At 37.3% G+C, this 26,606-nt stretch overlaps 1 protein-coding gene across 1 annotated transcript in view; it reads right to left on the reverse strand.

Moving 5' to 3' along the window:
* The window catches only part of LOC116895603 (tyrosine-protein phosphatase non-receptor type substrate 1-like), a 41,444-nt gene extending 30,926 nt beyond the window's left edge, over positions 1-10,518 (reverse strand). The window contains exon 1 of the mRNA XM_032896821.1: positions 10,444-10,518. Coding sequence (XP_032752712.1) covers positions 10,444-10,516 — 73 coding nt within the window. The 5' untranslated portion in view covers positions 10,517-10,518. The remainder of the gene's footprint in view (positions 1-10,443) is intronic.
* Between the last annotated feature and the right edge of the window lie 16,088 nt (positions 10,519-26,606).

Genomic DNA, 26,606 nt, shown 5'->3' on the forward strand with positions numbered 1-26,606 from the left:
AGTGGATTTTAGCTGTAAAATAATTTATAATTATGCTACAATGCAAAGACTCAGATAGACTAAGTAGAAAGAAGGGCTCAAGGGGTGACACATGAATCTCCATGGGTGGGGAAAAAAGAATAGATTTGAGAAAAATGGAAATGGGGAGGCGATATGGGTATGGGAAGAGGAGGGATCTGGTGGCTGAAGAAAAATGGATATTGGGAGAAATACCTGAGTTGGGGGGGTGCATTTGAGGGATGAGGTGGAAATATATCAATGGAAATGCCCAGGAATGAGGGAGGAGGAACTTAGACAAGGGGGGATATGGAACCTAAACTAGCCATCACATATATGATATGATTAAGATTTTATGATTGAATAATGTTATCCAAAGGAAATAAGAACTTTGTTTAAATTTATCTATTAAATATATTGTAGTATATTATCATATCATTTTATATAAATATAATATGTTCTCTGGAAGAGCTGGAACCCGCTGGCCCCTGAATTATATTAATATTAACTTAGGTATAATAGCTTCCTATAAAGATTATGGCTTTAAATAACAGGCATTTATTATTTTATGCTGTGTGGTTCAGAAGTTCAAATTCGGTGAGTCAAGGCAATGAATATGAAGTCACATATCCCCAGTGTCCAGGAAGCCCAGATTCTGTCCTTGAATAGTGTGGTTTCCTGAGGATACTCTCCTTTATTGTTTTCCCATCACTGCACCATTTTCTTAGTATCTCTGACTCTCATAACTGACAGTTCAGACCCCTTCTTGCCTGGACTTTGATGATCAGTAAAGGCTGTACTGGACTGGATTCACTGTATTATACTACTTGACCAAAACTATACAATCTTCATTTAAAATATGAAAAGAGCAAAGGGAAAGTGTGGAAAAGCAGTAAAGAAAGTGGTGTCTGAATAGCAAAATAAGAACACAAAACAGAGAGAACCTGTAAGCAGAAACAAAATGATGTTGGAAAGTCAAGATGTATGGTAAGTTAAATATTAAATTTACAAAGTATAGAGAAGGACTTGAGCATTTTATGAAAAAATACAAATGTGGAAATGGGTACAGTAATATTATTTACAAGTTCAGGGACAGTGGTCAAAAATAGGGAAGAAAATAATTTGGATTGTGGGCATATTATTTATAAAATATTGTCTCAAATCTTCCTATTTTGATAAAATAGAAGTATAAATCTAACATTGTCAACTAATTCATTTGATATAAACTCATAGAAAGTCACACTAGTGTACATTATAATTCAAATGAAAAACAGCAGACTACTAATCAAAGGCTGAAAGCAGAAAAGGCATGATTCATCTCTTTCAAGATTCTGCAAGGTAATATAAACACAGCTCATTCAGAAATGATGACATTCAGTAAGCAGTGGAATTGCGTGTTCATTTAATAGAGAAAATACATCCAGAATTTAAATAAAAAATGGATTCTACATACAACACTAAGGAATCAATCTTAGTTCATTATGATATCTGCTTTGCAGGGACTGCTAATGACCTTCCATGGCCCAAAGTAAAAGATTCATAGAGTAAGCATAGTAGTGAAAGACAATATAAGTTTTGGCTGTATAATGATTTCTACATTTTGGTAAAGTATGCTGAGTCCAGAGTTTCCACTTTGTTTTTGGATAATGCTGGCTCTAATCTTCCACCTTGGCAGTATCCAAAAATCTTAGATTAGGCTCTACATCGGCAGCTGATGAGAAGTAGAGGGATAGCTTCAGCCTATACAGTCACTATTATGCCTGAAACTGTTATGTCTGATGGTGAAACTCAGCTTCCCTAGATAACTGAAGCCAAAAGCAAAAGGAACTTTGAGATGTTAAAACTTTATCTAATAAACTAATGCATGTTCTAATAAACTTGAGCATACTATTAGGATGTTATCTGGTGAGAAACTAACATATTGTGTAAACCTATACAGTAATATGTATTTTGGCATACGTATTTACACAAAACTAATATTTTAAAATTTCCATAATTTGTTCCAATTGGAAATACAAAAACAATATACCAAACTTATAGCCTAAAATATCTGTGTCTGAATAGGATAGACATCAAAAAGTCTTATTAGCTTCTGGATTAAGATAACATAAAACAACAAATTGAAAAAGGAAACAAATCTTAAAATGTTATCAACTTATAATAATGGAAAACAACATTGCAACTTAAAATTTTATTTAGCACTGTAATTTATAATGTGTAACACAGAGTAGAAAAACAGTATTATAGCTTGCTTTTCTAGTAGAATTATCTAGAAATAATGCATGTGTGATACCCATGCCTCTGCAATATTTCTATTAGCATAGATTCACTATCATAATGAATAACCAAAAAATATAATAAATGTTTTTAACACTTTTAAATTAGATGGTAAATTTAATTCTATAAGGATACAATGGCAAATATGGGAAATTCTGAATATCAATGGCGTGTTCCCAGGATCCACCTCATCTGACACTTAAACTTTATAAAGCACGGACCAGCAGCATTTTCAGGCACCCAATTATTGACACTAAGGAACTCATTAAGGGAGGGCCTATAATATTGCCTATCTGGGATGAGAGTACTGAAAACTGAACTAAGTATTCAGATATCTGTGCAATTTCATTAACAAAGGGGATTTGAGAACCTCAACTAATTTTGTTTGCATGGCTGTGTGCAATTATAGGTAGTGGAACTATCCGGTTATTACAGTTTAGCTGTTATAAGGGGACTAACTGGCATCTTTACAACAACTATGCTTGGTACAATGCCCCTTCACCTTCACTCTTTCATCCCCAAAGACCAGGCTGCAGTGCCCTTGTACTATCTAGTGAATTGCTTCTGACTTGATGCTGGTTGGGTTGTTGAAGGACAGACAATTCTTCAGGTCCTCCGCTCTGAGTGCACAGAAATCTCAGGATACTAGCACAAGGATTGCAGGGTCACTGTACAACCTTGGCAGAAGAATGTTGACAAGAACAAGCAAGGCCCTGGAGTACCCCATGATTCAGGAGAAATGTATTTCACCTCAGAGGAAAGTAGAGCATATTTCATAAGAATAAGAACCAAGTTTGCTTCATCTCTTCTACCAAAGGTTATGTGGCTCTCTACGTGGGCATGTGTTAATGCTAGGACCAAGACCTGGTGGTCTTGGAATATTGACCACAGCATTACTTATATAAGTCCCGAAAGAATCTTTGTTCAATCATCAGATAGAAATAATCAGTTTGAAGCTTAGATCAGGGTATGGTGCTTCTCCGTTCCAAGCCTGAAGTGGCTTCCATTCTCCTGGACTAAAAAACTCTGTCCAGGAAAATGGGAAGAAGATCTTTGGCAAAGGTTATTTCCTTCATATATTCTGAGGCCTTCAGTGAGGTCCTTCCAGAATGTTTGGCTACATGATTCACTCTCACATCTTTTAAATCATTTTATCCATGTATCTTTTTATCAAATTTCCTCTTCTTCATAATGCTCACCCACTCTACCTTGTTTTTAACATCTAAGCCAATAGTGCCTCCTTATCTATAGACAATAGGACATAATTCACATATATTTTAAAATATTATACATTTCATCTTTTTTCTTAATTATTTTCCTTAGAGGAATTTAAGATATACATATGTGACTCTGTCTCTACTACTATTCTCCAGTGCCACATATGTTCACAAAATAACCTCTAGTTTCTTGTGAGTATCCAACAAATATCTTCCCTGTGTATTATTCGTCCAGTGTAATATCTTCCTATGATATTGAAAAACATTTTAATTAAGTAATATGTGGACTAGAAACAAGCATCAATGGGCGGAAATGCCCTTGGTCCTGTGAAGGCATATTTCACCACTGTAGGGTAATTCCAGGGTGTTGAGGTTGGAGTGTGTGTGTGGGAATGGGATCATCCTCATAGAAACAGGGGAAGGGGGATGGAAGATGGGAGAGGGGAAAAGGGGATAATATTTGAAATGTAAATACACAAAATATTCAAAAAAATAAAATTATTAAAAATAAAAGAAAATAAACCAAATTTCTCATGAGAATAACATTTTCAAGAAAAGCTATTTGCATATAAAGATGAAGGGCTCAGGTAAAGAAAATCATCAACCCTCTTCTCATTTCACACAAAAGTTCATGGGATTGATCAAAGTTTCTGGGAAGAGTGATTGCTAATCTCATGACCTCCATCAGGCAGATTAATTCCAACATATAGCTCTAATCACTTCAATTAATGCTATTTGTGCATCTCATTCTTTTTCTGTATTTGTGTCTCTGTGAAAATAACATTAACTTGAGTTGTTGTTCCACATGATGTAGGAGTACTTCCCACAGTATCACATACAAATGTCATAAAATTAAATTGTAATTTCTCAGTTGGTTTGCTGAGTCATGAAACCTTCAACTGAGATCAGATGATATGCACAGAGACATAGAGCTAGGTACAGTTTATTAAATTATGTCTAGCTCTAGATAAGATGGGAATCTGGATATAATAATTGCTTGCTGAATTAGCTTTTATATGAATTGAAAAAATAACTGGAAACAGAAATTCAAGTGAATTAATATTTCCTCTGGTTCATTATTTCAGAGTCAATTATTCTGATGATTGACTGTTCCATTTTAGACTACAAATCTTCTGTAAGGCAAAAGACACTCTCATTAGGACAAAACGGCAACCAACAGATTGGGAAAAGATTTTTTCCAATCCTACAACTGATAGTGAGCTAATAAACAAAATATACAAAGAACTCAAAAAGTAAGACTCCAGAGAACCAAATAACCCAATTAAAATGGGGTACAGAAAACGTTCTCACCTGAGGAATATTGAATGGCTGATAAGCACCTAAAGAAATGTTCAACATCCTTTGTCATAAGGGAAATGCAAATCAAAACAACCCCGAGATTCCACCTCACACCAGTGAGAATGGCTAAGATCAAATACTCAGGTGACAGCAGATGCTGGCGAGGATGTGGAGAAAGAGGAACACTCCTCCATTGTTGGTGTATTTGTAAACTGGTACAATCACTTTGGAAATCAGTCTGGAGGTTCCTCAGAAAATTGGACATTGAACTACCTGAGGACCCAGCTATACCTCTCCTGGGCAAATATCCAAAAGATTCTCCAACACACAACAAAGACACATGCTCCACTGTGTTCATAGTAACCTTATTTATAATAGCCAGAAGCTGGAAAGAACCCAGAAGCCCTTCAACAGAAGAATGGATTCAAAAAATGTGATACAGCTACACAAGGGAGTACTACACAACTATCAAAAACAATGACTTAATAAAATTCACAGGCAAATGGAATGAACTGGAAAATATCATCTGAGTGAGATAACCCAATCACAGAAAAACACACTTGGTATGCACTCATTGATAAGTGGATATTAGCCCAAAACCTCAAATTACCCAATATGAAATCTATAGGACACAGGAAGCACAAGAAGAAGGATGGCCAAAATGCGGATGCTCCCACTTCTACTAGAAAGGGGAAAAATTATCCGTAGTAGGAGATATGGATGCAAAGTTCAGAGCAGTGACTGTAGGAATGGCATTCAGAGCCTGCTCCACATGTGGCCCATATATCATATATATGTATTTATACACAGCCACCAAAACTAAAACAGATTGATGAAGGTAAAAGTGCATGCTGAAAGGGACTGGATAAATATCTCTCCTGAGAGACACATCCAAAGCATGTCCAATACAGAGGTCAATGCTAGCAGGATATCACTGCATTGAGAACAGGACCCCTGTTAGGGGAATTAGAGGAAGAATTGAAAGAGCTGAAGGGTTTCCAACCCCATAAGAACAACAATGCCAACCAACCAGAGCTTCCAGGGACAAAACGCCTACCGCAAGACTATACATGGACTGACCCAGGGCTCCAACTGCATATGTAGCAGCTTTGTTGGGGCACCAGTGGAAGGGGAAGCCCCTGGTCCTGCCGAGGTTGGATCCCCAGTGCAGGGGAATGTTGGGGGGGCCAGTAAGGGAGGTGAATGGGGGAAACACCTGTATGGGAGAGGCAGTGGGGATGCAGGCTTATAGAAAGGAAACTGGGAAGGGAATACCATTTGAAATGTAAGTAAGTAAAGAAATATATCTAATAAGAAAAATTTTTTTTAAAAAGAACACAGCAGCAACACACAATCTTCTTCACTGAGATATTGTTTCTTCTTCACATGTCTATTGGTATAATCCTTGTTCAGGTAAGATGTAGACTGGGCAAGTTGTATTTAAATATATAGGAACACACAGATAAGTATGAGTTGTGTGTGTGTGTGTGTGTGTGTGTGTGTGTGTGTCAGAGAGAGAGAGAGAGATGGGGAGAGAGAGAGAGAGGCATTAAAGACATCATGGATTTTGAAAAGAAGAACAAAGACATCATGTAACTATTAGTTTCAAAAACTATATAAAGCAGAGAGCTTCAGGAAGTGCTAAAATCGTCATTGGGACTTATCTCTTTTTGTAGTCTCAGGTCCAGTGAGTGTGTAATGAGGACATTTTGAAACAAAGACTTCTACAAGATTAGATTGCATAGCACCTCAACCAAAGTAAAGCATGGGACTGCTAAGCCAGATCACAAATTATGGAGTCAGTCATGCAATCTTACTCATTGAGAGAGAGAGAGAGAGAGAGAGAGAGAGAGAGAATTCCTTCTGTTTCAATTTTGTGGAATAGTTTGAAGAGTATTGCTATTAGGTCTTCTTTGAAGGTCTGACAGAATTCTGCACTAAAACCATCTGATTCTGATTTTGGTACAAAAAAAAATCCCAACTCAATTCTTCAGAGAGATAGAAAGACCAATTCTCAAATTGGAAAACCAAAAACACAGGATAGTAAATCTATTCTCAGCAACAAAAGAACTTCTAGGGGAATCACCAAACTGACCTCAAGATGTACTATGAGCAATAGTGATTAAAAACAGCATGGTATTGGTATAGAAACAGATAGGTAGATAAATAAATTAAATCGAAGACCCAGAATTAAACCCACATAACTATGGTCACCTGATCTTTGACAAAGAAGCCAAATTATCCAATGGAAAAAAGACAGAATGTTCAACAAATGGTGCTAGCAGACACTCGATCACCAACCAGGCCGCATACACCAGCTGAGATGAGGCCCCCAACACATATACAACAGAGGACTTCCTGGTCTGGATTTAGTCAGAGAAGATGTACCTGACCCTCGAGAGACTAGAAGTCCCAGGAAGTACAGAGTTTTGGTCGGGTGGTGGGGAGGTGGTGTGGGGACATCCTCATGAAGATGGGGCCAGGAAGAGAGTCAGGGAGGAGGTATGGGATGTGGAACAGTCCAAGGGTGGACAGGGAGGAGAATAAAATCGGAAGGATAAAAATAAATACAAAATTGAAAAAGAGGAAAGCAAATTGATCAATTCTATCCTCCTGTACAAAGCTCAAGTTCAAGTAGATCAAGAACCTCAACATAAAACCAGATACACTGAATATAATAGAAGAGAAAGTGGGAAAGGGCATTGAACACATGAGCATAGGGCAAAATTTCCTAAAGAAAACATCAATGGCTTGGGCTGTAAGACCAACTTTTGACAAATGGGATCTCACAAAATAAGCTTCTATAAAGCAAAAGACACCGTCCATAGGACAAAAACAATAACTTACCAATCAGAAAAAGTTCTCTACTAACCCTACATTCAATAGAGGGCTAATATTGAAAATATACAAAGAACTCAAGAAGGTAGACTTCAGAGAAAAAATAACACTATTAAAAATGGGATACAGAGGTAAACAAAGAATTCTCAATTGAGGAATCTCGAATGGCTAAGAGGCCAATAAAGCAATGTTCAACATCCTTAATCATCAGGGAAATGCAAATCAAAATGACCCTGAGATTCTACCTCACAGCAGTCAGAATAGATAAGAACCAAAAGTCAGCTCCTTTGTCCTTTTATCTAATTCCACCATTGTGGACTCTATGCTCAGTAAAATGGTTGGCTGCAAACACTCATCTCTGTATATTAGGCTCTGGCAAAGTGACTCAGGAAACAGTTATATAAGGTCCTGTCAGCTTGTACTTCTTTGTATCTACAATAGCGTCTGAGTTTGATGACTACTTTTGGGCAGTCTCTGGATGGCCTTTCCTGCAGGCTCTTCTCTACACTTTGTCTCTGTATTTTCTGCTGTGAGTATTTTGTTTCCCCTTCTAAGAAGGACTGAAGCATCCACACTTTGGTCTTTCTTCTTCTTGAACTTCATGTAGTCTGTGAATTTGGGCTAACAGGAAGAACAACAATATCAACCAAGCAACCCTCCCAGAGCTCCCAGGGACTAAACAACAACCAAAGAGTACAAGTTGAGGAGTGACCCATGGCTCCAAACACATATGTAGCAGAGGAAGGCCATGTCTGGCATCAATGGTAGGAGAGGACCTAGGTCCTGTGAAGACTTGATGTCCTAGTGTGGGGGAATGTCAGTGCAGGGAGCCCGGAGGAAGTTGATGGGAGGGTGGATGAGCACCATCATAAAAGTATGGGATAGGGGGTTTCTAGAGTGATAACTGAGAAAGTGATAACATTTGAAATGCAAATAAAAATATCCAGTAAAAGAAAAAATCTTAGGGTGGCAACAGATGCTGGTGAAGATATAAAGAAAGAGGAACATCTTCTATTGCTTGTGGAATTATAAGCTGGTACAACTCTGGAAATCAATCTGGTGGTTTCTCAGAAAATTGGACATAGTGCTATCAGAGGACCCTGCTATACAACTCCTGGGAATATACCCAAAAGATGCTTCAACATATAAGAAGGACACATGTTCCACTATGCTCTTATCAGTCTTATTTATAATAGCCAGAAGCTGGAAATAATTCAGATGTTCCTCAACAGAGGAAGGGATACAGAAAATATGGTACATTTACAAAACAGAGTACTAGTCAGCTACTAAAAACAATGACTTCATGAAATTCGCAGGCAAATGGATGGAACTAGAAAATATCATTCTGAGTAAGAATTCAGTTACAGAACATAAGTGGTATACACTCACTGATAAGTGAATTTTAGGCAAAAACTTGGAATACCAATGATAAAACTCACAGACTATATGAAGCTCAAAAAGAAGGAGAACCCAAGTGTGGATTCTTCAGTCCTAGTTAGAAGGGGAAAGAAAATTTTCTGGGGAGATAGAGAGAAGTTGGGAGGGACATGAGAGCAGGAAGAGGAGGAAAAAGTGGGGCAGGATCAGGTGTGGGAGAGGATGGGGAGAGAAGTACAAAGGATCAGGACATAGAAAGGACATGGGCATGAAGAATTGTTGGGTAGTCTCTGGAAAGCCCCAGATTCTAGGAAAACATGAGGCTCCTGGAACACAATGGAGAGAGCATAAACTGAAATACCCAACAAAGAGAGAACCTGTGGAAACCAGATTTAAGGGTTCAGCATGGACCCCGATTGACGGATGAAGCCACCCACCCATCTTAAAAATATTAACACAGAATTGTTCATGTCTACGGGGAATGCAGGGACAAAGAGTGGAGCAGAGACTGAAGGAAAGGCCATCCAGAGACTGTCCCACCTACTGATCCAACCCATCTGCAAACTCAGACACTATTGTTGATGCAAAGAATTGCAAGCTCACAGGAACTTGATATAGCTGTCCCTTAGAGGTTCTGCTAGGTCCTGAGCAATACAGATACAGATGCTCACAGCTGACCATCTGAGCAGGAGACCACAATGGAGGAGTTAGAGGAAGGACTGAAGAAGTTGAAGGGGTTTGCATCCCCATAGGAAGAACAGCAGTATCAACAAACGAATGCCTCATCCCCCAGAGCTCCTAAAGACCTAATTACTATCAAAAGAATACACATGGAAGGAACCATGGCTCCAGCTGCTAATTTTGCAGAGGATTACTTTATCTGGCATTCATGGGAGGGGAACCCCTTGGTCCTGTAGAGGCTTGATGCCCCAGTGTAGGGAATGCTAGTGTGGTGATGTGCGAGTGTGTGGGTGGGTGAGGGAGCACCATCATAAAAACATGGGGATGGGGATGGGATAGGTGTTTTTCAGAAGGGAAAGTGGGAATTGGGATCACATTTAAAATGTAAATGAATAAAATGAATTTTTAATAAGGAAAAAGAAAAGAAAACCTGATAACATATAGGCACCGTGTAGAATATTACTAACCCCATTTGGCACAAATAGAAGAAGTTAAAACTCACTGGAAAGGGTCCAAAAGAGCAGGGGTGTGTGGTAAACTGTTATGGATGAATCATTTATACTCTATTTATCAAAATTATGAATTCACATATCCACATGCCAGTTCAGGCAGTGCTCAGAATTCTGGATCTATTATGTAAGAAAATATTCTGACCTTCTCTGCTTGAAAGTTCAGGTGACTAACTGGAATCCTTTACTTTCAAAGGTAAGAGTAGCTCAGAGACGAGGACATAATTCTATTCTTGGGGAATGCTTACCTTTAAGTTCCAGAAGGAGGATCAAGAGCAAGGAACTGTAAAGAATGTGGGTCCAGGTATCTAGGCGAAGCATGGTTGGGGTTAAGAAACCTCTTGTGATCAGAATCAGTTTTCATGAGATCCAGCTTCTTATATGTAGAGAAAGGAAGTACTGTCACTTAGTAGGCATAAGGGTCACATCAGTGTTTCATGAAAACAGGAACTATACTGCATATTTTGAAATAGATATTCAATGTTGCGTGAAGCTGCAAGGAAGGAGTTCATATTTATCATTTGTTTTTACAGGGACTTAGATGTGTATAACATAATTCTTTCTCTTTCTCTGAGATGGAGCCATATTATCTCCAGTATCTTGTCTTGCTAACACACCAGTTAGAATCCAGTACAAAAGAATGTTTCCCAAACACCTAAGATCCTAGATGTTGTTGATTTGTGTCAAATTTCTTTCCAAGTGTCACATAAAAGTTGTCAGTTGGGCCCATATACTATTTGTAGGAGCAGCTGCAGTAAACTCAGTAAACTAGCTGTTCTCTTGGAATGATACCCTGTATATTGTTTCCTGATATCAGGGTAAGTATAGTCCAATTGAAACTTAGGAGTCTTTTTCCTACACAAGCAAGTGAAATATGTTATAATTAGTATTAATTGCCAACTTCTCATAGATAAAGGAAGCCACAAGGGACATCTGTGAGAAATTGTTGAAGTGTGACTGTATCTTAGCACATCTGTGAGGGATTGTCTTTAGTTAAGTGTCTTGGGAAAACTCATCTTAATTTTGTGCAAAATATTGTCCTACAGAGGACATTGCAGTATAAAACTGGGGAGAGACAGTTGAATACTATCATGCTTGTATTAGTTCATTTGTCTCAGCTATTGTGACACCCTGCCTCAATATCTTGCCACCTTGAAATCTTTGCAATGATGAACTGTAATTTGGATTGTAAACCCAATAAGCCCAGGATCTCTTAAATTGTTTTTGCCAGGGTATTCAGTCTTATCATTTTGATTTCTTCTAGATAGCAAATGGGAAAACATTAGTAAGTATATGCATAATGGAGTATGAAAGTGTATACTGCAACGAATATTGAATAGACTGCTTTTTGAGACAGGGAGGACATACTGACACAATGAAGTTATAGTCTGTTTTAGATAGAAATGAGATTTCAATTCTTACTACATGCCAACTGGAAGTAGGGAAAGAGAAGTATAAGTACCTTCATCAATATCAGATACGTGTGTAGGAAAATGAGCAGGAGAGCTAAGCCTCAATATCTAATTTCTTTCCTGAAATCCAGGTATAAGAACTATGTGCCAAACAAGATAATCTGCTGCTACATATCCAACTGGAGCCATTTATCCCCTCCTGTGTACCTTTTAGTTGGTGTTTTAGTCCCTGCTTATCAGGCATCAATTACAGGGGAGTCACTTGGTCCTGTGGAGGTTCAATGACCTAGCATAAGAGAATGCTAGGGGACTGAATTGGGAGTAGGTAGGTGGGTGGTTGGGTAGGGGAGCTCCTCATAGAGGCAGGGTGAGTGAGAGTGGGATAGAGATTTTTTTGCAGAGGGGAAACTGAGTAGGGGGAAAACCTTTGAAATGTAAATAAATAAAATGATCAAATAAAAATAAATACAAAATAAATAAATAAATAAATAATAGCTCTTTGCTTTGGTGTTTCAGTGTGTGCAAATGTTAATCTTGGCTTTGAAATTAACAGCTGAAAACAGGAACCTCAATTGAGCAATTTCTTACTGTATGCTGCCTCATGAGTGACACAACCATGACTAGTAAAATGTGGCAAGAGCCATGAAGCCAGCACATCTGTTTGACAAAGTCCAGCAAAGCTGAGCCAAATGCTTTTTTAGACATTGTGATTTTTTTCACCTTGAGTTTCTGAACTGTGTTTCATTTTTCCTAAGGTAAAATACTTCTAGTTGTACATAATGTTGTTGTGCTAAAAGCATATGAAAATTAACAGACATGTCAGAACTTTAAAAGCATTTATTTAGACACATTAGGAATTGTCCGTGAATCTTTGTCCAATGTCATAATGTCATACACTAAGTAAATGAGGAATAGAAATGTACTTCCATGATTGAATTTGGGACTCTTGCGCCCTTGGTATTTATAGTGAGAGAAAATATATCCCAGTGGTAAGAGGTTTACATTTGTAATCATGTGTAGCATAACCCTGGTAATCATAGCTCATAGTAACTCAAGCAAAGACTAGTGAACATTCTTTATGTGAGAGGGAAAACAGGGTTCATTATGGTGTATAGTTAGAGTATTGGATATTGCTTGGTCTATAGGAATACATTGCTAATCAAACAACTGTTGTACACTATTGTAATACTGTTAAATGAAAACTTAAAACTAATACTAGTAACTGTGGGGTTAGGTTCTAGTCAGCAAATTAACTGAGATAGGAATTTGAAAAGTCATTCAGGTGTGAATAAAGTGCCAATGCTATCCCCTTAGTTCCCTGAGATGGTAGGAATTTACCAGTGAAACAGTAAATTTAAATATAAATAGGTTTCCCTGAAATAACGCAAAATTTTTTCAAGAAAGAGGATACGTAAGTTATCTTGCCTTTTTTCTTTTATTTTTAATGTGTAACAGAGCTATCATTTATTCATAAGATCGTATTCAGTTTTTTTTGCCAGATATATAATCCTTTTTTTAATTATTAGACATATTTCATTGCTTACATTTCAAATGTTATTCCCTTTCCAGGTTTCCTGTCTGTAACCCCTTCTCCCCATCCCCAATATTCCTCCCATCCATCCCCCTTACTGCCCCACCTACATTCCTCTGCACTGGGATCCCAGTGGTGACCAAGGGGTCCTGTTCTCAGTTCAGTGGTTTGCTGCTAGCATTGACCTCTGTATTAGACATGCTCTGGATGTGTCACTCTGGAGAGATCAATATCCTGTCCCTTTCAGCATGCATTTTTTAGCTTCATCAATGTTATCTAGTTTTGGTAGCTGTATATATATATATATATATATATATATATATATATATATATATATATGCTAGGGACTGAATTGGGAGTAGGTAGGTGGGTGGTTGGGTAGGGGAGCTCCTCATAGAGGCAGGGAGAGTGAGGGTGGGATAGATATTTTGCAGAGGGGAAACTGAGTAGGGGGATAACCTTTGAAATGTAAATAAATAAAATGATCAAATATAAATAAATAAATACTTAAATAAATAAGAGCTCTTTGCTTTGGTGGGTCACATGCTTCCCAGGACCAGGCTGCAACCATATCAACGCAGCCATTTCAGTACCAAGGACGTCTGACTTGATATATGTTTTCCCGTCCGGGGGATCCCAGGATCAAGGATATCTGATTTGGAAAATGTTTCTCTTCTGGAGTTCCCAGGATGAGGCTATAGCTATGTCAGCACAGCTATGTCAATACCAAGGACATCTAACTTGACAAATGTTTTTTGTCTTGCAGCACAATCTATAGTGGTTAGTAAGCTTCCCGGAGATGTTTCCTGTCTTGTAATTGCCCTGTAGTTAATATGGTCTACACCATCTGTTCTTGTGGTCGGACATCTTCCTAGAGAGTGGGTCGGAATGTACTTTCTGTACTTTCTGGTCTATTGTCTAATGTCTAGGGGCTAAGCAAGGGCCATCTTAAAAGATTCTCATTCTTAAGGAATGGCTGCGCTAATATCAAATGGGGATCTTTCAGAACCAGCACCATTTCTTGAAAATGCTCTCTTTCTTCCATTGGATGGTTTTATCTCCCTTGTCAGAGATCAAGACCATAGGTTTGTGGGTTCATTTATGGGTCTTCAATTCTTTCCACTTATCTATCTACCTGTCTCTGGACCAATACCATACAGTTTTTATGACTATTGCTCTGTAATACTGCTGGAAGTCAGGGATGGTGGTTCTCCCAGAAGTTCTTTTATTGTTGAGTGTAGTTTTCGCTATCCTGGGTTTTTTGTTATTACAAATGAGTTTGTAAATTGTTCTTTCTATCTCTATAAAGAATGGAGTAGGGATTTTGATGGGGATTACTTTGAATATGTAGATTGCTTTTGGCAAAATGACTATCTTTACTATATTAATCCTGCCAATCCATGAGCATGGGAGATCTTTCCATCTTCTGAGACCTTCCTTCATTTCTTTCTTCAGAGACTTGAAGTTCTTGTCTTACAGATCTTTCACTTGCTTGGTTAAAGTCACACCAAGATCTTTTATACTATTTGGCACTATTGTGAAAGGTGTCATTTCCATAATTTTTCTCAGTGTGTTATCCTTAGAGTACAGGAAGGCTACTGATTTGTTTGAGTTAATTTTATACCCTGACATTTTGCTGAAGTTTGCTATTAGGCTTAGTAGTTCTCTGGTGGAACTTTTGGGGTTACTTAAGTATACTATCATATCATCTGCAAATAGTGATATTTTGATTTCTTCCCTTCCAATTTGTACCCCTTTGACTGCTTTCAGTTGTCTGATTGCTCTGGCTAGGATTTCGAGTACTATATTGAAGAAATAGGGAGAGAGTGGGCAGCCTTGTCTAGTCTCTGATTTTACTGGGACTGCTTCAAATTTCTTTCCATTTAGTTTGATGTTAGCTACTGGTTTGCTGTATATTGCTTTTACTAGGTTTAGATATGGGCCTTAAATCCCTGTTCTTTTTTTTTTTTTTTTTTTTTCGGAGCTGGGGACAAACCAGGGCCTTGCAGTTGCTAGGCAAGTGCTCTACCACTGAGCTAAATCCCCAACCAAATCCCTGTTCTTTCAGGGACTTTTATCACGAATGGGTGTTGAATGTTGTCAAATGCTTTTTCAGCATCTCATGAAATGATCATGTGGTTTTTATCTTTCAGTTTGTTTATATAGTGGATTACATTGATGGATTTCTGTATATCAAACTGTTCCTGCATCCCTGCGATGAAGCCTATTTGATCATGATGGATGATCATTTTGATGTGTTCTTGGATTCGGTTTGCAACAATTTTAATGAGTATTTTTGCATCAATATTAATAAATGAAATTGGTCTGAAGTTCTCTTTCTTTGTTGGGTCTTTGGTTTTGGAATAACAGTAATTCTAGCTTCATGGAAGGAATTTGGTAGTGTTCCGTCTGTTTTTATTTTGTGGAATAGTTTGGACAGTGTTCATATAAGCTCTTTTATAAAGGTCTATTAGAATTGTGCACTAAACCTGTCTGCTCCTGGGCTGTTTTAGGTTGGGAGACTTTTCACAAGTGCTTCTATTTCTTTAGGAGTTATGCGGCTGTTTAGCTGGTTTATTTGTTCCTGATTTAACTTTGGTACTTGGTATCTGCCTAGACAATTGCCCATTTCCTCCTGATTTTCCAGTTTTGTTGAAGAGAGACTTTTGTAGAAGGATCTGATATTTTTTTTAATTTCTTCAGATTATTTTGTTATTTTTCTCTTTTCATTTCTGATTTTGTTAATTTGGGTATACTCTCTGTGACCTGTGGTTAGTCTGGCTGAAGTGCTGTTTCCTGGTAAATCTTGGTAGGCTCATCAATGTGATATGCTTTTTCAAAACAATTGTCACTAGTTGTTGCCTAAGTGGAAGGTAGTTAAATAACATAAGGCAATGCGACAGAAAGAATGAGAAGCCATGATACAACACAAGCTTAGAGTTGTACCCAAGCAGTCTCATATTGATCTGTTGAAGTGTAGTCAACTTGCAGGTGTATGATTAAGTGATATACTCTTATTAATGTATGTCACTGAATGAATGTAATATCAGTTTTGTAAATTGGTAACTAAAATGCACTCTGAACTACTGATACTGTGACATGCCAGACACAGACATCTGACTTCTCTCTTAAGTCATTATCACTATCTTTCTTAGTCAGTGCATGCCAATGCCTCCTAAGTTTCTATGTATTTGCAGTGCTGGTCTCAAGACCAGAAATTCATTTAAAGTCTCCTATTTAATATCTTCACTTAACTTTGAAAAGTCAGCAAAAATATAATATTTTCAATGAAATTCTACTACCCTACACAAAGTCTTGCATGATGAACTTTTTATACAAATTATCATCCCAATCAATAATACCAAAATATTTCAAGATGTTTGTAGTGTTTTTTTCTCTCCCTCCATATGTTCTTTTCCACAAGTACAAATGAGTATATAGAAAGCTAGGACTAATTCAGAGTCCAGATGAAGAACATGTGATTTCAGCCAAAAGGTAACATTGTTCATTGCTGATTGATTAGGATATTGGATCCCGCTCCCAGGGCATTTCTTCTTCTGTAGCCCTCAGATTTATTGCTTCTAGAATACCAAGACTGATAAATGTACTGTACTTTCACTCTGCTCAGACATAACTTGGCTTTAGTATGCCTCCCATGCTTCTGCTTTAGCATAGACTTTTTAATTCATTAAATTTTTTATTTTGATTAGATTCAATCAAAAAGATTTCATATGGCTATTTACATTGCTGAATGTACAATTATGAATATCTATGTTTTGGACAAGAGAGTGCCATTTTTGAATAGCAATACGATTTTAAAAATTAAAAAAAATGTGTCTTTTCTGGTATATAAAGTTACTTAAAAAAATCCATGGACTCAGGGAATTCACATATTATAACAGGAAGTGATTTTTATTAATTTCATGTGAACACAATCAAGTTGTAATACATTAAAAGTATATGTAAACTGCGAGACTGTACAAAAGTTAATACTCTATTTTGTTATATGTTTCCAGTAGCCTCCCACCATAAATATATAGAACAATTTCATTTGATACAACAGAACTGCATGCATGAGATATTAAATCTTCTCTAAATCTAAAGCTTGAAGCTGCTCTTCATTGATTTGAGTTTTTGCTGCTTTTGGAATGTGTGTGTGTGTGTGTGTGTGTGTGTGTGTGTGTGTGTGTGTGTGTGTGCACAGTAAAAACACATTATTTACCGTGCCTTTGAAACTGTGCAGTGCTTTTATCAACATGGAAAACAAAATGAAGTGGAAAAACAGTAACAGATTTGCGTAAATAAAAAGTACTATTTGGAAAGCTTTTGAATCTCAGGTTTATAAAACTTATAAAAGTAGTTTGTTGTTGGCTTCACCACTTTCACCCAAGCACTATTTGCAGCACTCCTATACAGCAGTTGGTGTTAGAAGGTAGAAAACGTAGTTATTTTAATTTAAGGGAGAAAAAAGAAAAATAACTTTAAACAACCCTGAGGGAGACTCACATTAAAAAAATTCTTATTTATTTGAAAAGTTAAGAAGCTACATATTATTCTTAACAATTACTTTCACATTCATTTCTGTTCTTTGAGTATGTGTATAAGTAAAATTTGGAATATTAATATTATCAATCTTAATACATAAAAATTATATATGTACAGATTTTAAAATTTAGGTCTGTTTATACTTAAATAATTTGATGTAAAATTCAGAACCAAAATTAGTGCCATAGGTATACTACGTCTCCTGTAGATCATCATTACATAATAATTTTAGCACAGATTTTACTCTATTTTAAATAGACAAGAATCTTCATATGGTATTGTCAGCACAGTGACTAAAATGATAATATTTTGAATAAGGCAAGTTGTAGCTCCCTTTTATACCCAGAGAGTCAGACCATAGTTGAATAGAATTAATGATTTATAAATATATATTTAAAGATATAGGTTTTTATAAAAAAACAATGCCTGAAGACATTGGGTCCCATAGCCATGACATGTTAACAAACATCTGAATGGATAATAGGTAAAAACAAATTATATATTATTTACCTTCCATCTTTGTGTTAGGTTAATCTAGGAAAATAGCATAACAGCTCAACTCAAGAACAGGCACAGTAACTTAAGCATAATAATGATCCCTCCTTTTCAGCAAGCTTGCAAGAAAAAGTGGATGAGTTATTGTTAGGAGGTGCTGTGGATATATGTTTCTTAGAATTCTTTTCCAATGATATCTGTGGTTTTTTCCACTTTACTTACTGTATTTTCAATGCAGTTGTTTAAAATCAACAGTTCTAATCATGAGCATTCAACAATATCTTAATTTTTATTAATTTTAATATTTATTTTACTGCCCAGTCATTATTCCTCTCCCACCCTGCCTACTGAGTATTCCTCATTCCATACCTCCTACCTGTCTTCAATAGGATGTCCCCACCAGACCCCCACCTGTACCCCATCAGACCTCTTCATTCCCTTGGACCTCAAGTCTCTCAAGGCTTAGGGTTATCTTCTATCACTGGGGCCAATCCAGAAAGTCCTCTGCCGTCTGGGGCTTCATATCAGCTGGTATACACTGTCTGGTTGATGTCTCTGTGTCTAAAGAGAGCTGAGGGGTCCAGGTTATTTGAGACTGCTGGTTTTCTGATAGAGTTGCCTTCTTCCCACTTTCCCTAATTCAACCACAGAGGTCCCAAGCTTCTGTGCATTGGCTGTAAGTATCTACATCTGACACTTTCAGGTGCTTGTTAGGCTACACAGAGAGCAGCCATACTAGGCTCCTGTAGGTAAGTAAGTTCATTATAGCATCACTAATTGTGTTAGCTCTTGTAGCCTCCCATTCATCTAGAACCAATTTGGGTCTGTAATTAGATATCTTCCCTCATGCTCTTCTTCATTTTTCTCTCTTTCTTTTAGACAGGAAGTATTCTGGGTCAGAAGTTTTAACTGTGGGGTAGCAACCCCATCCCTCTACTCGATTCCCTGTCTTTCTACTGGAAGTAGAGTCTACAAGTTCCCTCTCCCCACTGTAAGGAATTTCATCAAAGGTCCATCAATCTAGGCTCTGAGAGTCTCTGAGCTTCCAGTTCTCTGTTAAAATCTATAGGCGTCCCCCAAACCCCTACCACCTGAGGTTGCCTGTTTCCTTTCTTTCTGCTGACCCTCGTGGATTCATTCCTATTTCCCCTGTCCCCAAAATCTGAACATGTTCTCCATTTCCCCTCCTTGCATCCTCTCCCACCCTGGTCACTCACTCCCTCTGACATCCATGATTGCTTTCATCTCTCTCCCACTTGGGATTGAGGGATCCTCACTTGAGCCCTTTGGCTTGTAAACCTTCCTGAGTTGTGAGGATTGTATCCTGAGTATTCTGTAAATTTTTGGCTAATGTCCGCTTATTAGTGAGTACATACCATGCATGTCTTTTTGGGTCTGAGTTATGTCACTCAGGATGATATTTTCTAATTCCTCCCATTTGCCCGCAAAACCCAGGATGACCTTTCTCTTAATAGCTGAGTAGTATTCCGTTGTGTAAATGAACCACATTTTCTGTATACATTCTTATGTCATGGGACATCTGGGTTTTTTTCCAGCTTCTGGCTATCACAAATAAGGCCACTATACACACCATGGAACATGTGCCCTGTGGTATGGTATGGTTTCTTTTGGGTATATTCGAAAGAGTGGTACAGATGGATCTTCAGGTAAATATATTTCCAATTATCTGAGGAATCTCCAGATTGATTTCCAGAGTTGTTATACTAGTTTGAAATTCCACCAACAAGGAAGGAGTGTTTCTCTTTCTACATATCCTCACCAACATGTGCTGCTGTCATCTGAGGCATTGATCTTAGCCATTCTGATTGGTATAAGTTGGAATCTCAATGTCATTTTGATTTTTCGTGATCACTCAGGGCATTGAGCATTTCTTTAAGTGATTCCCATCCATTCGAGATTCCTCTGTTGTGAATTCTCTTTTTAGTTGTATACCCAAATTTTGATTGGGTTGTTTGCTTTTGGAGGTTACCTTCTTGAGTTCTGAATAAATTTGGATATTAGTCCTTTATTGGATATGGGCTTAGTGAGGTTTTTTTCCCCCTAATCTATAGGTTGATGATTTGTCTTATTTACTATGGCCTTTGCCTCAAAGAAGCTTTCTGTTTTATGAGGTTCCATTTATCTATTCCTGATCTTACAGCCAGAACCATAAGAGCCATAATCAGGAAATCCTTCCCTGCACCCCAAATGCCAATGATTTTGAGGCTCTTTCACACTTTCTCTCCTATTAGATTCAGTGTATCTAGTTTTGTATCTAGTCTTCGATCTACTTGGATTTGACCTTTGTACAAGGTGAATAATATGGATCTACTTTCATTTTTCTACACATAGATTGCCAGTTAGACTAGCATGATTTATTGAAGATAATTACTTTTTTCCACTGCATGTTTTAGGATTCTTTGTCATAGATCAAGTGTCTGTAAGTTTGTAGTTTTTTTCTGCATCTTCAATTTTATTCAATTGATCAACCTATCTGTCTCTGTACAATTACCATGCCAATATTATCATTGTTGTTCATTATTGTAGTATAGCTAGAGGTCAGGGATGCTGACTCACCCAGAAGGTTTTTTTTTTTAATTTTTATTTTACAGGCTTGTCATTAATTTTTATTTGACTTTTTAAATTTACATTTCAAATGCTAGTCACTTTTCCAGTTTCCCATCCATAACCTCTCTATCCCATTTCCCATCCCCCATCTTCAATGAGAGTTTTGCCCCACCCAACCAACCACCCCTTCTGACATTTCCCTACACTGGGGGGCCCAACCTTGGCAGACCAAAGGGATTCTCCTCTAATTGGTACCTAACAAGGCCATCCTCTGCTATGTATGCACCTGGAGTCATGAGTCTGTCCATGTGTACTCTTTGGATGTGGTTTAGTCACTGAGAGATCAGATTGGTTGGGATAGTTGTTCTTGTCGGGTTGCAAACCCATTCAGCTCCTCCAATCCTTTCTCAAATTCCTCCAACATAGACCCCATTATCAATGGTTAGCTGCAAGCATCCATAGCTGTATATGTAGTGCTCTGGCAGAACCTCTCAGGACACAGCTTTGTCAGGCTCCTGTCAATATTGTCTCCTGTCCTGGCATCGACAATATTGTCTGTGTTTGGTGGCTATATGTATATGGGCTGGATTCCCAGGTGGGACAGGGTCTGTATGGCCATTCTTTCAGTCTTTGTTCCAAACGTTGTCTCCATATCTCCTCCTATGAATGTTTTTCTTTCCCTTTCTAAGAAGAACTGAAGCATTCACACTTTGGTCATCAGTCTTCTTGAGCTTCATGTGGGCTATGCATTATATCTTGGGTAATTTGAGCTTTTGGGCTAATGTCCATATATCAATGAGTGCATACTATGTTGTACTTTGTGATTGGGTTAACTCAGGAAGAATGATATGTTTTAATTCCATTAATTTGTTTATGAGCTTCATGAAGTCATTGTTTTTAATAACTAAGTAGTACTCTATTGTGTAAATGAGTAAATACCACATTTTCTGTATGTATTCCTCTGTTGAAGGATATCTAGGTTCTTTCCACCATCTGGTTATTATAAATAAGGCTGTTATGAAGATAGTGGAGCATGTGCCCTTGCCAAATTATGTTAGAGTTGTAGTATCTTTTGAGTATATGCCCAGAAGTTGGGCTGGAATCTCAGGGTTGTTTTGATTTGCATTTCCCTGATGACTAGGGATGTTGAATATTTTTAGGTAATTCTCAGACAGTTGATATTGCTCAGCTGAGAATTCTTTGTTTGGCTCTATACCCCATTTTTAATAGGATTATTTGACTCTCTGAAGTCTAACTTCTTCAATTTTTGTTTATATTTGATTTTAATCCTCTATTCAATGTCGGATTGATAAAGACCTTTTCCAAATATATAAGTTGCCATTTTGTGCTAATGACAGTGTCCTTTTCCTTGCAGAAGCTTTGCAATTTTATGAGGTCCATTTGTAAATTCTAGATCATAGAGCATAAGCCATTGGTGTTCTGTTCAGGAAATTTTCCCAAGTGTCCACGTGTTTGAAGATCTTCCTCACTTTTCCTTCAATTACTTTGAGTGCATCTGGTTTAATGTGGAGGTCCTTGTTCCACTTGGAATTGAACTTTGAATAGGGTATTAGATATGTGCATTCTTCTACATACTGATCTCCAGTTTATGAGTACCATTTCCTGAAAATGATTTCCAATGGATGGTGTTAGCTCCTTTGTCAAAGATGAAGTGACCATTGATAGGTGGGTGGATTCAATTCTGGGTCTTCAATTCTATTTCCTTGATCTATCTGCCTGTATCTCTACAAATACCACACAGTTTTTATTATTATTCCTCTGTAATACAGCTTGAGGTCAGGGATGGTAACTCCCCAGAATTTCTTTTATTGTTGAGTATAGTTTTCAATACCCTGGGTTTTCTGTTATTCCAAATAAATTTGCAAAATGTTATTTCCAACTCTTTGAAGAATTGAGTTAGTATATTGATGGGGATTGCATTGAATCTACAGATTTCTTCTGGGAAGATGGCCATTTTTGCAATATAAATCCAGCCAATCTGTGAGCATGGGAGATCTTTCCATCTTCTGAGATCTTCTTCAGTGTCTTTCTTCAGAGACTTGAAGTTCTTGTCATACAGATTTTTCACTTGTTTGGTTAGAGTCAAACCATGGTATTTTATTTTATTTGTAACTATTGTGAATGGTGTCAATTCCCTAATTTCTGTCTCAGCCTATTTATCCTCAGAATACAGAAAGACTACTGATTTGTTTGAGTTAATTTTATATCTAGCCACTTTGGTGATGTTTTTTAGGTTTATTAGTTCTCTGGTAGTACTTTTGGGGTCGCTTAAGTATACTATGATATCATCTGCAAATAGTGATATTTTGACTTCTTCCTTTCCAATATGTATACCTTTGATCTCCTTTTGTTCTCTGACTTCTGTGGAGAGGACTTCGAGTACTGTATTGAACAAGTAGGGAGAGAGTGGGCAGCCTTGTCTGATTTTAGTGGGATTGCTTCCAGATTCTCTCTATTTAGTTAGATGTTGGCTACTGGTTTGCTGTATATTGCTTTTGCTATTTTTAGGTATGGGTCTTGAATTTCTGATCTTTCCAGGACTTTTAACGTGAAGGGGTGTTGAGTTTTTTCAAATGCTTTGGCAGCATCTAATGAGATGATCACGTGGTTTTTATCTTTGAGATTGTTTATATAGAGGATTACATTGATGTATTTCAATATATTGAACCATCCCTGCATCCCTGGGTAAAGCCTACTTGATCATGATGGATGATCGTTTTGTTGTGTTCTTGGATTCAGTTTTTCAGAATTTTATTAAGTATATCTGCATTGATATTCATAAGGGAAATAGGTCTGAAATTCTTTTTCTTTTTGGGTCTTTGTGTGGTTAGGGTATAAGCATAATTATGGCTTCATAGAAGTAATTGATTAATGTGCCTTTTGTTTAGATTTGGTGGAATAGTTTGGGCAGTATTAGTATTAGGTTTTCTATGAAAGTCTGATAGAATTCTCCACTAAGCCTATCTGGTCTTGGACTTTTTTTTTGTTGTTGGGAGATTTTAATGACTGCTTGTATTTCTTTAGGAGTTATGGGACTGTTTAGATGGTTTATCTGATCCTGATTTAACTTTCATGCCTTGTATCTCTCTAGAAATTGTTGATTTCACCTAGATATTTCCAGTTTTGTTGAATATAGACTTTTGTAGTAGAATCTGATTAGTTTTGAATTTATCAGATTCTCTTGGTATGTCTCCCTATTCATTTCTGATTTTATTAAAATGGATAATCTATCTCACTGTGTCACCTGTTTACTCTGACTAAGTGTTTATCTATCTTGTTGGTCTTTGCAAAGAACAAGCTCCTTCTTTTTATTGATTCTTTGTATAGCTCTTTTTGTTTCTACTAGGTAGATTTCACCCCTGAGTTTGATTAATTCATGACTTCTACTCCTCTTGGGTGTAGTTGATTGTTTGGGTTCTAGAGATTTTAGGTGTGCTGTCAAGCTGATTGTGTATGCTCTCTCCAGTTTCTTTTTGGAGACACAATGAGCCATGAGTTTTCCTCATATGTTTGCGTATGTTGTGCCTTCATTTTTATTAAATTTGAAAAAGTCTTTAATTTCTTTTTTATTTCTTCTTTATCCAAGTTATCATTGGGTAGAACATTGTTTAATTTCTGTGTGTATGTGGGCTTTCTGTCATTTGTTGTTATTGAAGACCAGCATTAGTCCACAGTAATCTAAGAGGATGCAAGGGATTATTTCAATTTTCATGTATCTCTTGATGCCTGTTTTGTGACTTATTATATGCTCAATTTTGGAGAAGGTACCATGAGGTGATAGGAAGAAGGTGTAATTTTTTGTTCTAAGATGAAATTTTCTACAGTTATCAGTTAACTCCATTTGGTTAATAACTTCTGTTAGTTTCTCTGTGTCTCTGTTTAGTTTCTGCTTACATAAGCAGTCCATTGATGAGAGTGGGCTGTTGAAATCTCCAACTATTATTGTATGAGGTACAAAGTGTTCTTTGAGCTTTTTTGAGTTTTCTTTTCTCAATTTAGGTTCTTTTGTATTTGGAGCATAGATATTCAGAATTGAGAGTTCATCTTGTTGTATTTTTCTTTAAGGAATAAAAAATGTCCTTCCTTATCTTTTTTGATAACTTTTGGTTGAAAATTGATTTTATTTGATATTTGAATGGCTATTCCACTTTGTTTCATGGGAATATTTGCTTAGAAAATTGTTTTCCAGATTTTTACCCTAAGGTAGTCTCTGTCTTTGTTACTGAGGTATGTTTCCTTTTTTGAGCAAAATTCTGGGTCCTCTTTACATATCTAGCCTATTAGTCTTTACCTTTTTATTGGGGAATTGAGTCCATTGCTGTTAAGATATATTAAGGAATAGTGATTGTTGTTTCCTGTTATTTTTGTTGTTGGGGGTGCAATTATGTTTGTGTGTCTTTTCTTCTTTAGTGTTTGTTGCAAGAAGATTACTTTCTTTCTTTTTCTAGGGTATATTTTTCCCTTCTTTTGTTGGAGTTTTCCATTTTTTATCCTTTGTAGGCCTTGATTTGTGGAAAGATATTGTGTAAATTTGGTTTTGTCATGAAACATCTTAGTTTCTCCATCTATGTTGGATATGGTAGCCTGGTCTGGCATTTGTGTTCTCTTATGGCCTGTATGACATCCATAAATAATCTTCTGAATTTCCTAATTTCTGGTGAGAAGACTGGTGTAATTCTGATAGGTCTGCTTTTACATGTTACTTGACCCTACTTTCCCTTCTTTGTCTGTTTTGTGCATTTATAGTTTTGACTATTATGTGATGGGAAGATTTTGTGGTCTAGTTTATTTGGAGTTCTGTAGACTTTTGTATTTTTTATTTATTTTTTTAAAAAGTTCATATTTTTTTTTTTTTTTTTCTTTTTTATTAACTTGAATATTTCTTATATACATTTAGTGTTATTCCTTTCCGGTTTCGGCAAACATCCCCTCCCTCCCTTCTTTTGGGTGTTCCCCTCCCATCCTCCCCCCTTGCTGCCCTCCCCAACAATCTAGTTCACTGGGGTTCAGTCTTAGCAGGACCCAGGGCTTCCCCCTTCCACTGGTGATCTTTTCTAGAATATTCATTTGCTACCTATGAGGGTCAGAGTCCAGGGTCAGTCCATGTATAGTCTTTAGGTAGTGGCTTAGTCCTGGGCACTGGTTGCTTGGCATTGTTGTACATATGGGGTCTCGAGCCCCTTCAAGCTCTTCCAGTTCTTTCTTTGATTCCTTCAACAGGGGTCCTATTCTCAATTCAGTGGTTTGCTGCTGGCATATGCCTCTGTGTTTGCTGTATTCTGGCTGTGTCTCTCGGGAGAGATCTACATCCGGCTCCTGTTGGCCTGCACTTCTTTGCTTCATCCATCTTGTCTAATTGGATGGCTGTATATGCATGGGCCACATGTGGGGCAGGCTCTGAATGGGTGTTCCTTCTGTGTCTGTTTTAATCTTTGCCTCTCTATTCCCTGCCAAGGGTATTCTTGTTCTCCTTTTAAAAAAAGGGTAAACATTCACATTTTGATCCTCTCCATCTTGAGTTTCATTCTAGGCATCTAGGAGCATTCAAGCATTTGGGCTATCTTCCGCATAATGGAGTGCACATGTGTGTTTTCTTAGCAGTTGGTTTTCCCTCTCCTCGGATGATATTTTCCAGTTCCGACCATTTGCCTACGAATTTCATAAAGTCATTGTTTTTGATAGCTGAGTAATATTCCATTGTGTAGATGTACCACATTTTCTGTATCCATTCCTCTGTTGAAGGGCATCTGGGTTCTTTCCAGCTTCTGGCTATTATAAATAAGGCTGCGATGAACATAGTGGAGCACGTGTCTTTTTTATATGTTGGGGCATCTTTTGG

Source organism: Rattus rattus, chromosome 3 (assembly GCF_011064425.1).
Source record: "Rattus rattus isolate New Zealand chromosome 3, Rrattus_CSIRO_v1, whole genome shotgun sequence".
Classification (NCBI taxonomy): domain Eukaryota; kingdom Metazoa; phylum Chordata; class Mammalia; order Rodentia; family Muridae; genus Rattus; species Rattus rattus.